Source organism: Anabrus simplex, chromosome 8 (genome assembly GCF_040414725.1).
Source record: "Anabrus simplex isolate iqAnaSimp1 chromosome 8, ASM4041472v1, whole genome shotgun sequence".
In the NCBI taxonomy this organism is placed as follows: Eukaryota; Metazoa; Arthropoda; class Insecta; order Orthoptera; family Tettigoniidae; genus Anabrus; species Anabrus simplex.
The window spans coordinates 210,630,261-210,649,111 of record NC_090272.1 but is presented as its reverse complement, the minus strand read 5'-3'; the positions used below and the strand labels follow the sequence as shown (position 1 = coordinate 210,649,111).

The window sequence follows — 18,851 nt, the reverse complement described above, 5'->3', positions numbered from 1 at the left end:
TAGGCCAGGGGTATTAATCATTTACAATTAAAAATCTAACCCGGGCGAGAATCGAACCCGGGACTACCGCGTGTCAGGCGGACGCGTTGACCCCTACACTGTGGAGCTGAACTCGTTTAAGCCAATATTGGCGATTATGTAAAAGTATACTGTCAGATTATAATTACCACTACTATTATCGTCATCATTATCATCGTCGCTAAAATAGACCTACAACATTAACACTAACGATGATAAAATCCCGAAACAATATTTCATGTTTGCTGGCTAATAATCATCTTGTATTCATCGTATCACAAGTTACCAAGGGAGGAACAGGGAACTATAATTCCAAGCACCCGTGCGCGTAGAGGCGCGCGGCTGTGAGCTTGCATCCGGGAGATAGTAGGTTCGAATCCCACTATCGGCAGCCCTGAAAATGGTTTTCCGTGGTTTCCCATTTTCAGACCAGGCAAATGCTGGGGCTGTACCTTAATTAAGGCCACGGCCGCTTCCTTCCAACTCCTAGGCCTTTCTTGTCCCATCGTCGCCATAAGACCTATCTGTGTCGGTGCGACGTAAAGCCCCTAGCAAAAAAAAAAAAAAAATTCCAAACAGTTCCGACAATAGTTGTTAGATGGCGTTAGTGCATCAGTGGAGTCGACACTGGAGTCGAGAGTGTCGGTTCCAGAGGTAGCAGTCTCGACTCTTCGCAGCCCAACCCTACTATTAACCAGCGTTTCGTCTTAGGTCTGACACTAGACTCTTCAGCGTGGGATGTGTCAGACCCTACCCACTGACGCTGGGGTGTATGCAGGTGAACATCATCATCATCATCCATGACGTCATTTGATTCCTCCCAAAGGGGAGGCGGGCCATCAGCTGAACAAAGCAGCTCTTCGGCCAGAGGGTAAAACAATAAGTAGTAAAAGTGACGTGGAGTTTTATCTCCCGTATGCAGTTATCAGACTGTGCTTCATAAATAAGCTTCTGATAAGTTCACCTGCATACACCCCAGCGTCAGTGGGTAGGGTCTGACACATCCCACTCTGAAGAGTCTAGTGTCAGACCTAAGACGAAACGCTGGTTAATAGAGCAAACGCCGGAAAAGCCATCCATCTAATTTTTGATCTGATTTTTGATATGCTCTATTGGTGGAAAAGAATCTAATTCCCTTCATGGGAACTTAGAATTTCCATTTAAGTGGTATGTTCCCAGCTGTCAGCGGAGAGATGGCGTGGAATGACATTAGTAGACGAATAAGTTTGAATGGCGTTTATAAAAGTAGGAAAGATCACAATATGAAGATAAAGTTGGAATTCAAGAGGACAAACTGGGGCAAATATTCATTTATAGGAAGGGGAGCTAGGGATTGGAATAACTTACTAAGGTAGATGTTCAATAAATTTCCAATTTCTTTGAAATCATGTAGGAAAAGGCTAGGAAAGCAACAGATAGGGAATCTGCCACCTGGGTGACTGCCCTAAATGCAGATCAGTATTGATTGATTGATTGATTCCTTATTCAAACAGAATTACACACCCAAATGATAGGTTTCTTCTTTTAGCTTTTAGTTACACTTCATTTGTATTGACTACTTTCCATGGAGCTTCCGCAAGCCATATCATGCTCATCATCCACAAGATTGAATTTACCTCGGTTACTTTAACACATGCAAAAGGAGTAAGATATTAGCATGAATGAGATAAGAAAATGCACAAACATAACTTAAAAGGGAAGAATCAGCATAAATACTGCACCAAGATTAAAATCTTTACAGAAAAATCAGTCAGTGAGTTTCACAAATAGGAAAAGTCCTCTCAGTTTTAATTACTGCATTGGTGGGGTAAAAGTTCCTTTTGAGGATCATTGTCAGTACCTTGGTGTTAATATAAGAAAAGATTTTTTTTTCTATTGGCTTTACGTCGCACCGACACAGATAGGTCTTACGGCGATGATGGGACTGGAAAGAGCTAGGACTGAGAAGGAAGCAGCTGTGGCCTTAATTAAGGTACAGCCCCAGCATTTGCCTGGTGTGAAAATGGGAAACCACAAAAAACCATCTTCAGGGCTGCCGACAGTGGGGTTCGAACCAACTATCTCCCGAATACTGGATACTGGCCGCACTTAAGCAACTGCAGCTATTGAGCTCGGTGGAAATATCTTCATTGGGGTAATCACGTAAATGCGATTGTAAATAAAGGGTGCAGATCTCTGCACATGGTTATGAAGATATTTAGGGGTTGTAGTAAGGATGTAAAGGAGAGGGCATGTAAGTCTCTGGTAAGACCCCCAACTAGAGTATGGTTCCAGTGTATGGGACCCTCACCAGGATTACTTGATTCAAGAACTGGAAAAAATCCAAAGAAAAGCAGTTCTATTTGTTCTGCAAAGTTTGGGCTGGGAAGAATTGGGAGATGAGCTGCTCGACTAAGTGGTATGTTCTGAGTTGTCAGTGGAGAGATGGCATGGAATGACATTAGTAGACGAATAAGTTTGAGTGGTGTCTTTAAAAGTAGGAAAGATCACAATATGAAGATAAATCTGGATTTCAAGAGGGAAAATTGGTGCAAATATTCATTTATAGGAAGAGGAGTTAGGGATTGGAATAACTTACCAAGGGAGATCTTCAATACATTTCCAATTTCTTTGTAATCATAGAATAGGCTAGGAAAACAACAGATAGGGAATCTGCCACCTGGGCGACTGCCCTAAATACAGATCAGTAATATAATGATTGATTGATTGATTGATTGATTGATTGATTGATTGATTGATTGATTGATTGATTGATTGATTGATTGATTGATTGATTGTCATGCCAACCAGTTCAATTAACAATAGTAATCAACACCATCACCATAGCTACGAACAAACAAGGATGGTACAACGTATCCCGAAACAAGTCAAAACAATAGGAAGTTTGCACAAGATTAACAAAAGAGAAACAGTTAGATCCCATAACTCAAAAATTACAAGTTAGATTAAAATATAAGAAAAGGGGAACAAAAATGTAATATTAAATATGGGGTCTAACCAAAATTCTAAAACAATTGCGGAAACTCACATGGTAGTTAAACCACCTTTAACATAGTTTACTGTCAATTAGACATTGCATTACAGTTCAAAGGTGCCTGCTGCCGATAATAATATTAATAATAAAAATATGTTAGCAACTGAACTACATATGCTGTGAAATGGTTTGATGTAACAAACTAAAAATAATGCAAGACCTTTTAGAAGGTTTAAATTTAAAATACAAGGAGAAACCCAATTATATATCTAATCTTAAGAAGAAGAAGAAGATATTTAAACGTTCGAAATAGGGACATAATTTCTAGAAGCTACACCAAACACACAGAAGACCACAAGAAGCAGATAGTTAACGAAAGGTACGACCAATAGGATGGTGATATTCCCTTCAAAATCCGAGCAACCATCTCTTCCTCGGGTACAAAGACCTTAAAAACCTTACAGAAAAATCTGAGATCAAGTATATAACTAAGAAGGTATTAGGTCTAGAAACAATGTTGTGGAATTAAGCCTTGGAGAGCTAGGGAAGGGATGAATTTAGAAAGGACTAATTCATGGAAATCATTTTTCTCCAGATTCTGTGAGATAGCTTCAGAAATTTCCCATTTTAAAATTCCTTCACAATGTGGGAACAGAGCCCGAAAAATTCCCAGATCACTGATGGAGTATACACTTCATAATTCAGTAATTTCTACCAAAAATCTTAAGAATCTAATATATTCCGCTATTGAGTTTACAGAGAAATTCCTGACTCCGTGAAACAGTTCTCTTAGGGAGTTATGACAGGGGTTGCACTTAACTGAGACAAAAGACCTTCTAAAACTGGTGTAGCTACACAACATTGGTTCTGATGATTACTGGGAAATGACACAACAGGGTTAGAGTTACCATGAGACATAGAATTAGAGCAGTTTCCCCTTTCATTAATAGACAGGTTTTCTATTTCTCTACTGGCAATCATACAATCTAAGTCTGCAGAGATGCTAGAGGAAAGAGTCAGTAACTGAGCACATTCACTAATAAACTCAGCTTCAGGTTTAATCGACAATAGATCCTGAATACGACCTGAGTAGTGGTATACCCTAGCCTTCAGCCTAGTGATCTGTGCTTTAGTAGGACACTGCTCCATGAATTCATTCATCAAAATTTTAATTTCCTGTAAGCTTGATTTAATGGTTTTCAAAGACTCACCAATATTGTCGTTTTTCAATGGTAGAAGGTTAATGGGCACCTGAACATAGGAAGACAGGAGGGATGCACACTTCGCAGCAGTACCAGCAGGTTCAGCATCTCTTATTATCAGCTCATATATTAATTCAGCCTTCCGCAACATATGAGGTTATAATACCGCTTGTGCCATGGTGAAGGTACATGAACAAATAATTTAAATATTAAAACAAGATAGATGCACTCCTTTTCACAAAATATTTAACAATTCTTTACTCCATTTTTTTTTCTTTTAACACTACAACAATTTAATACCGTACAGGGAACAGATAGAAAGAAAGAGGGATCCAACTAACCTTCAGGTAGCTATGAGCAGACGGTATCAATAACAACAACCACCAGCTCTGATACCACTTACTTGTGTCTGCTCATTTCGGTATGGCAGCACAAAGTAAGAAAGCCAATGGTTTTTACCAATGTGTGAGAGGTAAAGTGTAGAACTGGGACATCCCAGAGAAATGCAAGAAAATTCTGACCTCATTGTATTACACACCAATTTTGATATATGCAGCGGGCAGACAGACAACAACAAAACATGATGAAAGCATAATCCAAGCAGCTGAGATAAAATTTCTTAAAGGAATAATTAGGAAGACGTGAAGGAATAAGATCAGAAACATTGAAATCGGAGAGAGAATTGTATTCCCTAAACTGCAAGACAAGACAGAAATGAGTGTGCTGAAATGATGTGGTCACATAATGAGAATGGAAGAGAATAGAGTTCCAAAGGGAGTATTTACAGAGAAAATAATACAAGGAAGGTGTTGTGGTGCCCTTATCGAACTGTGCACCATGCACCTACATATTCAGGCAACACGGCAGAATGCAACACTGGATAATGATGTCATGCCAGTTTTCAGTATAAATTGACATGCAGGATGAACTGTAAAACATTGCCGTACGCCAACCTGTCTACATCATACTCCAACCACGTACGGTACCCCCTATTTGGAAATGTGGTCTGGACAGGTGGACTGACACAGGTCGTGAGGTTTCACCTCTGCACGCGCAAGCGAAACCTCGCAAGGAGCCATTCCCTTTCTCCCTCTCACTGTAGTCTTCTTTGCTTTCAGCATTCTCATGACATATTCTATGTCCCATTATACATTGTACAGAAGGACTGAATTCCTTACTCTTGACTTCATGTGCTTTAAGATAGGGCTTCCCTTAATATTTGTATTCTGGTAACGAGAATATTATTGTGACTTAAAGCACACTCAGGAACTGACAACGGTCATTCCCACTTCTTCTTTTTATGATGCCGTCTCCCTTCGAAGGTTGGTAATCCAATTGATTATGATTACACGCGAAACAGCAGCACGGAAGATTTCTATCGACGTATGTCCATACAACCGCCGCAAGTCTTTCAGCCAGGAATTTCTCTGTCTTCCCACAGATCTTTTCCCATCAATCTTCCCTTGAATGATCAGTTCGAGAAGTTTGTATCATTCCCATTAATAAGCATCATTTTGTAAATAATGTACATAGTTATTAAAAAAAAAATGTTCATGGTCACTAGCAAGAACCTTTAGTTTCAGTGCAATTTAAAGTGAATGAATACTTGGAAAATGGTGAATCAATAAAATTAAGTTCATGTTTGTACAAGTGTTTGTTTTCATACACAACAGAAGGGAACAGAGAAGGCCTGGAAAGTGGTGGACAGATATGGTGAAGGGGAATATATAGAAAAGTAGAAGAAATATTGGAGGAAGGAAGGGAGTGGTGGAGAGATAGAAAACTGTGGAAGTCCTTGATTCACAATCTGACCCAGAATTACTAATTTTTTTTTTAACAGTTTGCTTTACATTGCACCAACACAGATAGGTTTTATGGTGAGGATGGGATAGGAAAGGGCTAGGAGTGTAAAGGAAGTGACCATGGTCTTAATTAAGGTACAGATCCAGTATTTGCCTGGTGTGGAAATGGGAAACCATGGAAAACCATCTTCAGGGCTGCTGACAGTAGGGTTCAAACCCACTATCTCCCAAATGCAAGCTCACAGCACTCCAAACCTCATGGCCACTTGCTTGGTCAGGCCCAGAAGACTGAACTAGAGTAAATTGGGGAAGATATTTCACCTAATCCAGAAGATTGGAAACGGGAAATAAAGAAGGAGATATGGTATCTTACCTGTGACTCAGGAGAGGTAACATCATTTGGTTGACGCATATTCCGTGGCCACTCATTCCTGCTGAACACAAACACAGGAACAAGATCTACAGAGAATTCTACCAACTCGCCATCTTCTTCTTCTTTTCCTTCTCCTTCTTCAAAGGTCTGCTTAATCTTGAGCGTAACAGCAGGTCCTGATATCGAACGTAAAATCTGAAATAATGTGCAATGATTACTGCACTTTAAAAGAGTGTTTGTTTGCAAACCATCCACTTCATGGTCCGTATCCATAAATAAATAAATCAATCAATAAATTAAGCAGAGAAATTGTTCCACCTAATCTATATTTTTAATTTTGCCTTTGGCAAATTTAATTTACAAGTAGTAAGTTACATGTTTCGTTTAGATGGACTAAAAGTCATCAGTTACACTGTTTGGTTTAGGTAAAAAATTCATAATAGTACAGAGACATACTATTCCATATGAACCTTAAAATAATCTCTAACATATTAAATTTTTTGAAGTTAAACCTTTGAAAAACATAGAAAATTGCAAGGGGAGGGGGGTTTAATAATTTAGCTATGTCTATTTTGGTTAAAATTTATGGGTAGTAACCATCCCCAACCTCACGGTGCAACAACCCCAAAGGACCATGGCCTACTAAGCGACTGCTGCTCAGCCCGAAGGCCTGCAGATTATGAGGTGTCATGTGGTCAGCACGACGAATCCTCTCGGCTATTATTCTTGGTTTTCTAGACCGGGGCCGCCATCTCACCGCCAGATGGCTCCTCAATTGTAATCACGTAGGCTGAGTGGACCTTGAACCAGCCTTCAGATTCAGGTAAAAATCCCTGACCTGGCTGGGAATTAAACCCGGGGTCTCTGGGTGAGAGGCAGGTGTGCTACCTCAACACCGCGGGGCCGGCTTTATGGCTAGTAAACAATTTCTAAAAACATGTTATAATTGATGGCGACAATGGTTAGACCCAGTTTATAATGATTTTATATATTTATTTATTTATTCATGACCTAGTTGTGACCTCATGATGTAATTGTGACCAGCACATATTTCAAGAAAAGGATAACATATCTAACTACATATACCAGTGGAGGTCATGACACTCAGATGGTTCAACAACAAGATTTTTTTTTTTTGCTATTTCCTTTACATCACACCGACACAGATAGGTCTTATGACGATGATGGGACAGGAATGGGCTAGGACTGGGAAGGAAGCAGCCATGGGCTTAATTAAGGTACAGCCCCAGCATTTGACTGGTGTGAAAATGGGAAGCCACGGCAAACCATCTTCAGGGCTGCCAACAGTAGGGTTCGAACCCACTATCTCCCGAATACCGGATACTGGCCGCACTTAAGCGACTGTAGCTATCGAGCTCGGTGACAACAAGATCTGAAGATGGTAATGGATACCAGAGTGATCCCTTATATCAGCATTGTCCCCCAAAACCATTTGCTTGTTCTGAATATTCGGAAAACTGTCAAACGTCCTAAGACACTTAAAACTGGATCTGAGCGTATCAAGTGGTGGAAATGAATGTCCACAAGAACGAAATGAAGACAGCTTTAACCAACTTCTTAGTGAAGCCTGACCAGTCAGTTGAGGACATGTGGGAAGTTGTTGCAAAACAGCTACATCAGGCAGCAACAGTAACTCTGGGAAAAACAAAACGCAGGCAAAAATACCAATGTATACAGACCTGGTGGTGGGATGATGAAGTAGAACAATCTATCAAGGAGAAAAATGTAGCCTTTAAGGCTTGGTGGAAGACACTCCTGGATACTGACCTTCAGAGATATAAAGTGCTCAAATCAGCAGCGAAAAGAGCAGTGGCTGCTACAGAAGATTGTTGTCACCAGGATCTGTACGACCAACTTGACACACCAGCAGGAGAAAATAATGTTTATCGCCTTGCAAAGTCCCATAACTGTTCTACCAAAGACATTGGATATACCATGTACTTGAAGGGAGCTGACAACAAATTACTACAAGACCAACAAGCTATCCTTCAACGATGGTCAGACTATTTTGCAGATATCAGCAACAAAGAATTTGATCATCCACCAATTGCAAGTTCTGATCCCTTTTATGGACTCGTGCCTTTGATTATGGCAGAGGAAGTAATGATTGCCATAAATAAGTTGAAGAATGGAAAAGCAACTGGCCCATATTACATACCAGTAGAAATCTGGAAAATGCTTGGCAAGCCTGCTGCAGAAACAGAATTCCTTGCCACACTCTTCAACCGGATCATCATCGAGAACAAACTTCCCTGTGCGTGGACAACCAGCAGGACAGTTCCAATCTGGAAGGGTAAAGGAGACGTGGGTGTCTGCTCAACATACCGCCCCATTCGACTTCTCTGCCATACACTGAAGATATTCGAATGAGTGCTAGACAGCAGGCTCAGAAACATTGTTACAGTAACACCCAACCAGTGTGGATTTGTCAAGGGCTGCAGCACCATCGATGCCATCCATGCCACACATCTATTGATGGAAAAACATAGGGAGAGGTGGAAGAGTGTACACGTGGCATTTCTGGACCTAGAAAAAGCATTCGACCGAGTCCCACATGACCTCATCTGGTAAGCTCTTCATAGTCATGAAGTCCCGGAAGCCTATGTAAGCTGGGTACAACTTACATATCACAATACAACTAGTGTGGTCCGGAGTCCAGCTGGAATCTCCCCACCTTTTGATATCACCATGGGTATACATCAGGGCTCAGCTCTATCACCATTTTTCTTCTTCTTCTTCTTGCTATTTGTTTTACGTCGCACTGACACAGATAGGTCTTTTGGCGACGATGGGATAGGAAAGGCCTAGGAAGAGGAAGGAAGCGGTCGTGGCCTTAATTAAGGTTCAGCCCCGGCATTTGCCTGGTGTGAAAATGGGAAACCATGGAAAACCATCTTCAGGGCTGCCGACAGTGGGGCTCGAACCCACTATCTCCCGATTACTGGATACTGGTCGCACCTAAGCAACTGCAGCTGTCGACATTATTATTATTATTATTATTATTATTATTATTATTATTATTATTATTATTATTATTATTATTATTATTATTATTATTATTATTATTATTATTATTATTATTATTATTATTATTATTCATCCTCTGCTTGGATACAGTAATGGCTGACATACAGACATTGCATTCCTGAACCCTCCTTTATGCGGGTGATGTGGTACTTGCCCAACAAACACGCCTTGGACTCCAATGCCAGACACAAACTTGCAGTGACAAATTAGCTGAGAATGGTCTCCTAGAATGTGGCCCCCAAACTAGTGGGACCATAAGGATCAATAATCAAAACTTGCAGAAATCCATGCATTATAAATACCTAGGGTCAGTTGTCACTTCGAACTGTGATGCCACTTTTAATACCCGAGCGCGGGTAAATGCAACTTGGTTCAAGTGGAGACAAGTCACCAGAGTACTCTGCGATAAAAAGATGCCTCACATCTAAAGGCAAAAATTTACAAGACCGTGGTACGCCCAACAGCTATTTATGGGGCAGAATGTCGTCCAACGACAAAAAAGCATGAATTAATGTAAGAAATTTCATTTTTTGTCCGTATTGAACTGAGAATTATAATGAATAAACTTTTAATGTCCACCTATTCAATACAATAATAATGTTGTTTATTGATGTAATTACAACATTCTAATTATATACAGTACTAGATTCGATGCATATATGTTTCCACCTCATAGGCCTCAGATATTGAAGAATTCCGCTATACCTAAATTTTATTCAGCATTATTCACGATTCTTTCATGATGACCCTGTAGTTTATGAACTGTAGCTGAATCAAGGTCTAAAAATGTTTTAAAACACAAAATATTTTATTATTGTAAATTGCTCACCAAACTTATTGAGCTTACCTTACTACTGTATGTCCAGAGGGACATGAATCAACTTGCAAATTGTTATTCAGCATTCAGTATATGTTGGACTCGCAAGTCTTTAACTTGTTCAATAAGGTTTTATTATGTTTCATACTTTTAATGTAGATTTCATAGGGTTTTTTACCTCACACAGTTTATTATCTATCATGAGTTTTATATAATTTAACTATTTTCCGAATTATTTGTAGAACTGAAGATGTCGCCAAAATGCGTCGTAACTAGTACTGTATATAATTAGAATGTTGTAATTACATCTATAATAAACAACATTATTATTGTATAGGTGGACATTAAAAGTTTATTCATTGTAAAAAAAGCATGAGCAGACTCTTCATACAATGGAAATGAAGATGCTTTGATGGACTCTTGGACTGACTCGATGTGACCACATAAGAAATGCAGATGTTCGACAAAGGCTTGGCGTTGCTCCAATTGTGGAGAAAGTGAGGGAAGCGCATCTCCACTGGTACAGTCACTTTATGAGAAGGCAGGATGGCTCAGTTGCTAAAACAGCTCTCCAAGTTGATCCAGGAGAAATACGACCACGTGGAAGACCTTTAAAGTGGTGGACTGACAATATCAAGGCCTACGTGCATGTGATGTTGGTTTAAAACGTGAAGATGTCAGCAATAGGACAAAATGGAGGAGATGTAGCAAAAGTGCGGACCCCATATTTTGGGATAAATTATAGGAAAGATTGATTGATTGATTGATTGATTGATTGATTGATTGATTGATTGATTGATTGATTGATTGATCGATCGATTGATTGATTTATCATATGGCTTTTAGCGCCGGGAGTGTCCGAAGACATGTTCAGTACCTGGCGAGTTGGCTGTGTGGTTAGGGGCGTGCGGCTGTGAGCTGTGAGCTTGCATCCGGAAGATAGTTTGTTTGAATCCCACTGTCAGCAACCCTGAAGATGGTTTTCCGTGGTTTCCCATTTTCACATCAGGCAAATGCTGGGGCTGTACCTTAATTAAGGCCATGGCCGCTTCTTTCCCACTCCTAGGCCTTTCCCATCCCATCGTCGCCATAAGATCTATCTGAACATGTTCAGTTGTCCGGTGCAGTTCTTTCTATTTGATGCCTATAGGCACCTGCGCTTCTGGGTGTGAGGTGATGATGATGATGATGATGATGATGATGATGATGATGATGAGGAGGAGGAGGAGGAGGAGGTAGGGTGAGGGTGAAACCCTAATACTGTTGAATAACATCAGGAGATCTGCTCAAGGCTTAATGTCTGGATCCGAAGGAGGAATCACCAACAACAGCATCATATACCCACACTCCATATGAACATTGTAGATAGGTTGAAATTAAATCCAGGCTTTTGGCACGCATTCCAGTGATTAAAAATCATATACCAAAACCCCTCCTACCTACCCTGCTGGCCGACATTCTGATGGTGAATTTTTCTTTCCACCGTCGGGACTCAAACTGGCAAAACTAAGGTGTCAATCCATAATATAGACTTGACACCTTAGCGATCATGACCACCAGGTGGGTATTGATTTAATGACAAGAGGTGGGGAATTAAATGAGGGCACAGAGCTAACTGCAGATAAAGGATTGTGGAGGTGCTTAGATATTTGGAGATTGAACACAGAAAAGCTCAACAGGAATGATGGGAGTTTTTCTTTTTTTGCATACCATAATAAATGTCTATATGTGTCCAGCTTGTTGGCTGAATGGTCAGTGTTGAGGCCTTCAGTTCAGCGAGTTCTGGGTTCAATTCCCAGCCAGATCAGGGATTTTAATCTCCTTTGATTAATTCTTCTGGCCTGGAGACTGGGTGTTTGTCCCAACACTTTCCTCTTCATATTCAGACAACACACATTACTACAAACTACCACAGAAATACCCAATAGTGATTACATCCCTCCATATAGGGTTGGCATCAGGAAGCAACATAGTTTGCACCCGCGACCCCACAGCGGTGGGAAAAGCGGTAGAAAAAGAAGATGAAGAATAAATTTCTATATGTACTCCATTGGTGGCATGGTAGACGTTGAATCGATAATCAGTTTCTTGCCTCGGACACTGTCTGGAGTGACAGTTGCGATGGTAGCAGTGATCCTTTGTCTATGATGCACTAAGTGACGTACATTTTCACCATAAACAATACTCTTAAATGTATCCCCAGAAGAAGAAGAAGTCCTTCGGAATGAGATCGGGGCTTCTAGACAGTCAGGGAATAGGATCACTTCTACCAATCCATCCATTCGGAAACTGATCATTCTGTGCGTTGCGTATATTTGCTTTGAAATGCAGCAGTGCCCCATCTTGCATGAAAATAACACAGACACCAGTTTCTTTTTTACTTTGTTGTATCTAAGGTAAACCAAAGCATGCACTGAGCTTTCAGTGTTACATTACCCAGTCAAGGTCAGGCAATGACTGCTAACAGAGGTTTAAATAACAAAAATTCCTGTCTTTCCTCTTCAGTTTGAGGCCGCAGTTGTCTCAGCATTTCCATCAAACATGTGTGTGTGTGTGTGTGTGTGTGTGTGTGTGTGTGTGTGTGTGTGTGTGTGTGTGTGAGGGGGGGGGGGGGTTGCCAGATTTTAAGATGTCAAATAATGAACACTTTCATTTCTTTACCTTAATGGTAGGAGAGGGACAAGTATCCCTAACTTTGTATTGATCATCATGAAAACAAAACATGGCAGCCATTTAGTGAATGAGGGAAGAGGTCAAGGATGTAAAGTGTGTATGTTCAGTCATCGGGGCCTAGGCATCACTGAGGAGGTATACTACGGAAATGAGGAGTGAGGTAGTTGCTTTCCTCACTGAGCCAGAAGTTGCTATTACATATCAGTCTGCCAAGCTCACTGAAATGCACGCACCAACTGACCCTATAACATTTTCACACCATTCATAGCAGGGACTGGCTGCATAAGGAATGGAATTACTAGCATCGCTCATACCTCAGTCACTTTCATATTGTCAAAGCCAAGGGTAAGACAGAGACAGGTCAATGAAAGTAACAAAATGTCTCTAGCCTATACCAGAAGACTTAGTGCACTGTAAACACTAGGTCCTGCCAGCAAAGGCAAGGATGTAAAGTATTAACTAATAAATGTTAATATACCGATGGAAAATATTTATTACAAACTGAAACAAGTACACTACCAGAGAAGCCACTCTCATGGACGTGATGTGTCTTTGTGATTGGAACTGGTAGTGATGAGTATTCTTTGGTCAGAATCAAAGAGTACAAAATATTTTGTACTCTTTGATCAAAACTTCTTAACAATGGTACTGTGTTTTAAAGTTTGAGATTTTAAAATAGATAGGCTACATAATTTGTTTTCTGGCAAAAAAGAACAGAAAATTCAGTATATGATTAAAACAGCACACTGTACATGGAACATAGTACAAAAAAAGTGTTGTTCTGGGTAAAATCGTACGTCTAGCCTATAAGTGGGTAAATGAGTGAGTGAGGAAATGGATGTCTGGTTATAATGAATCAGATTCACTTGATATAAGTTGATTAATTTTCCTCACCTCTAAATTAGCAATTGTCCCAAGTGCTTTCATAGCTTTGTCTACAACACCCTGCATCCAGACAGAAACTTTACTTCGGTGAAGGAACCCTTTATCATCCAGCCATGACTTCCTCAGCTTAGTCTCTCTGGAAAATGACAAGTTAGCATTGCAGTTAAAGAAAATTAAACAAATGATACAGAAATTAGAATACATTAAATACCATTATTTTGCTAATTTTATACAATCAAAATTCTCCCCACCGGGCGAGTTGGCCATGCGGTTAGGGGCACGCAGCTGTGAGCTCGCATTCGAATCCCGCTGCCGGCAGCTATGAAGAAGGTTTTCTGTGGTTTCCCATTTTCACGCCAGGCAAATGCTGTGGCTGTACCTTAATTAAGGCCACGGACGCTTCCTTCCCATTCGTAGGCCTTTCCTCTCCCATCATCGCCATAAGACCTGTCTGTGTCGGTGCGATGTAAAGCAAATAGAGAAAAACAAAATTTCCCCTCACACACTGTGGCAATTACAAGGTGTTTTGAACAAGCACAGCTAAACTGTCCAATAAATTGTGAACTATAGAGAAATAGGTAAGTACCTAGCAGATGATCTTCATTGGGGTAATCATATTAACGAAGTGTCCAACTCATTGACTGAACGGTCAGCATACTGGCCTTCGGTTCAGAGGGTCCCGGGTTCGATTCCCGGCCGGGTCGGGAATTTTAACCTTAATTGGTTAATTCCTACGGCACGGGGGCTGGGTGTATGTGTTGTCTTCATCATCATTTCATCCTCATCATGATGCGCAGGTTGCCTACAGGAGTCAAGTAGAAAGACCTGCACCTGGTGAGCCTAACCCATGCTGGGATATCCTGGCACTAAAAGCCATACAACATTTCATTTTTTTTCATATCAACGAAGTAGTTAAGAAAGGTTACAGATCTCTTCACATGGTTATGAGTGTATTTAGGGGTTGTAGTAAGGATGTAAAGGAGAGGGCGTATAAGTCTCTGGTAAGACAGCAGTTAGAGTATGGCTCCAGTGTAGTGGACCCTCACCAGGACTACTTGATATGAGAACTGCAGAAAAATTCAAAGGAAAGCAGCACGATTTGTTTTGGGTGATTTCCGACAAAGGAGTAAAATGTTGCAATCTTTGGGCTGGGAAGACTTGGGAGTAAGGAGATGAGATGCTTGATTGTGTGGTATGTTTCGAGCTGTCAGTGCTGAGTTGGCATGGAATGACATACGTCCAAGAATGAGCTTGAGTGGAGTTTTTAAAAGTAGGAAAGATCACAATATGCAGATACAGTTAGAATTCAGGAGGACAGATTGGGACAAATATTCATTTATAGGACGAGGAGTAAGGGACTGGAATAAATTATTGAGGGAAATGTTCAATAAATTTCCAAGTTCGTTGATAATATTTTAAGAAAAAGCTAGGTAAAAAATTATAAATAAATGTAAATATGAGGTAGACAATTGATAGGTAATCTGCAACCTCAGCAACTGCCCTACATGCAAATCAATGATGATTGATTTGATTTTCAAAGCAGAACACAACCATTTTAGAATGCTGGGGTGTTTCATGGATCACAAGAGAATTTTAGTCAGCTCACAGCCTGTAGTTCCAAGAGTTGATGTAGCCTGACAGATGAAATCACGCATCGTCTGTAAGGCAGATCGGGTGGTCATCTGGATAACTAACCCAAGCAAACAAACAATGGAGAATATTCCAAAAATTTGCTGCATTAACTGGTAATTGGGTTATTGTTATTTGTGCGCAGATGTGTATGAGATGACAACAACCCAAAACATAAACAGAACAATGCCTATCCATCACAAATTTGGCAACATCTTTATTTGCCACTATCATTGCATATACATTGTCAGATAGCAAAAATGCAATTTTCCTACAGAACAGCTCAAGAGGACAATTTACTATCAATAACAGGAAAAATTCCTTCATCTATTTTGTCAGTGTTCTCTAACAATGACAATAGAAGAGTTGATATTTGGACACTCTGAGAATTAAAGAAAGGAACAACTATAGGATAAAATTTAACTGCATTTGAATCCATTTAGCCATCAGAAGCCAAAGAAAAAGGTGCTTTTTCTTTTGCAACAGTTCACTTGTTCCATTCTTTTGCCACAGATGCCATGTATTGGACTAAATCAGAGGTTTTAGTTCTTGCACAACCATATTTCTAAGATATTTTAGAGTCGGGGAACATTGCTCGAAATAAATTTTCTTCATGGTCTGAAACAGATAGTGGGATATTATTCTCCAAAATAAATTATGTGAACAGCAATTTGGCATTTGTCACTGCAGTTTCATTACTTTTTACAAACAACAATGAAAGAGACTTCTTTTGTTATTCTGATTCACTACATACGTTATATTTCTTGGATTCTATGTGTCTTCTGCAAACAATCAATCAGTCAATCAATCAATCAATCAATCAATCAATCAATCAATCAATCAATCAATCAATCAATCAATCAATCAATCAATCAATCAATCAATCAATCAATCAATCAATCAATCAATTCTTTTAGAATCAACATCTGGAATAATTAGAACTGAAACACATGTAAGTACCACCCAATTTTACACACACAACACGGCATTTGTCACTGCAGCATCATTACTTTTTACAAACAATGATAAAGGAGACTTTTTCGTTATTCTGATTCACCACATGCGTTATATTTCTTGGATTTTATGTGTCTTCTGCAATCAATCAATCAATCAATCAATCAATCAATCAATCAATCAATCAATCAATCAATCAATCCTGATCTGCATTTAGGGCAGTCACCCAGGTGGCAGATTTCCTATCTGTTGTTTTCCTAGCCTTTCCTTAAATGATTGCAAATGAGCCACAGAGAAGTCACAGGAGCATACATTGCAGAACACGTGGTTTTTACTAGCACGTGAAGCAAGTAGGCATGGCTATTCCTTTGCATAACTGTTCTGATATTTTTGTAACACTGCTCTCTTCTTAGAAGTAAGTAAAATTTGACAATATGGCTACACTTCATTTTACAAAACCAATCACTTCTTTTAGAATCAATGTCTGGAATAATTAGAACTGAAACACATGTAAGTACCACCCAATTTGACACACACAACATGCGCATTGGAGAAGGGCAGAGTACAGCTCCTTCATTCACAATGAATTTCACCATGGCTGACTTGATGTGTCACCCCAGCTATGAGTGCAGCATATATCTAGTTGGACATAATTTCAAAACTCACATGGGTAGTGAAAAGAAGTGATAGATGTCAATTTACAAGCATTGAAACAGGGAGGGTTGAGCAGTAATGCTTGAAGAGATTGAACATTTTTAACTTCTTTCCCTTTCTTTGTAGAAATTTATTTTTCATGTAAGTGTTTCTTTTCCATAATAATTTCCCCTTTGACTGTAATACCATAATGATGAGATGAAATCCATAATATTTATTTCTTTGGGAAACCAAAACAACGAGAAGCCAAATTACAGAGTTCTGCAATAAAAAATATATTTACAATGGAGTAGCACAATGCAAACATAGAAAAGTAAGTGGAAGAACAATGAGGAAAAACCATCTGATGATAAAAATAGAGGAAAATTAAAAACTAACAAAATAGCTGTAGACACACAACAATTAACAACAAAACATAAAGGCAAAAGAAACAATGAGAAAAATTAAGGATTGGAAGTAAAACAAAGAAAAAACTTATAGCTAGGCACAGTAAGACAAATACAGATATAACACATAAGTAACCTTACAGTACAGTAAAAAATAAATAAATAAATAAATATATATATATATATATTACATTATGTACAATAGAGGGGACAGCATCCCAGAATAGTTCGCACTGCTGTTTTGCAAGACATTATTTATAGTGATAAATAATAACCTACTAAAATGTGTCAAATAGTGAATTCTTTGCCTAAATTCAAAGAATTTAGTAGAGATAAAAATAACCTAATCACTCTAGAATTTTTTTTACAATTTGTTTTAAGTCACAGAACAGTTAGGTCTTAGGTCTTATGGAGACAATAGGATAGGAAAGGTCTAGGAGTGGGAATGAAGTAGTTGTGGCCTTGATTTGCCTGATGTGAAAATGGGAAGCCACCTTTCCTATCCCATCATTACCATGAGACCTATCTGTGTCGATGCGACGTAAAGCCACTGGAAAAAAATGACGTTAGGCAAATATATCTTAAGGATAATTTGAAAAAAACACCTGTTCAATACATACCACGTTTAATGTGGATTAAATCTACATGAATTTATATAGACTTATCAGTTACATGTTTCACCCTTTTCTGGGCATCTGCAGGTCAAGGCCCGGGACCTTATTTAACCATATATAATATGGTTATATCTTTAAGATATTTTTGCATAAGTGGTATGTTCCGAGCTGTCAGTGGAGAGATGGCATGGAATGACATCAGTAGGCGAATAAGACTAAGTGGTTTCTTTAAAAGTAGGAAAGATCACAATATGAAGATAAAGCTGGAATTCAAGCAGACAAATTGGGGAAAATATTTATTTATAATAAGGGGAGTTAGGGATTGGAATAACTTACCAAGGGAGATGTTCAATAAATTTCCAATTTCTTTGCTAGGAAAACAACAGATAGAGAATCTGCCATCTGGATGACTGCCCTAAATGCAGATCAGTAGTGACCGATTGATAAATATGTGTACCCTCATACCTCAACACTAGAATACCAGTCCAGTGCCCATGATTATGAGTGGTTTGTGGTCTTCATTTGTTTGAGTGCACCATATTTGGCTAGGGAGTTAGTTACTTCTACAAATAGTCCTGTTCGTCAATCAATTGCTTTTTGACTCGGAGACAAAGATCGTTACAAGAGTGTATATGTGTTCCTATGTCCAGTGTGATGCAATGAGTTATTTGAAATCAGTCAGTTGTGAAAGATTACTAACATAAAATTTTAGTAGAGTTGAGATAATAAAAATTTTTAGTGTAAAATCAGCGCAAAGTTTTGCCAATGATCAGGATATCCTGTTTGATGTATCTAAGGCATTTGATAGGTAAATCATGGGAG

At 39.3% G+C, this 18,851-nt stretch overlaps 1 protein-coding gene across 3 annotated transcripts in view; it reads right to left on the bottom strand.

Annotated features, from left to right (window-relative positions):
• LOC136878704 (cyclic GMP-AMP synthase-like receptor) overlaps positions 1-18,851 on the bottom strand; it is a 134,392-nt gene that overhangs the window by 53,206 nt on the left and 62,335 nt on the right. For all 3 annotated transcript variants that reach the window (XM_068228906.1, XM_068228907.1, XM_067152133.2), the window contains exons 5-6: positions 13,802-13,928; positions 6,370-6,564 (exon numbers count right to left, since the gene is read on the bottom strand). In XM_068228906.1, coding sequence (XP_068085007.1) covers positions 6,370-6,564; positions 13,802-13,928 — 322 coding nt within the window. The remainder of the gene's footprint in view (positions 1-6,369; positions 6,565-13,801; positions 13,929-18,851) is intronic.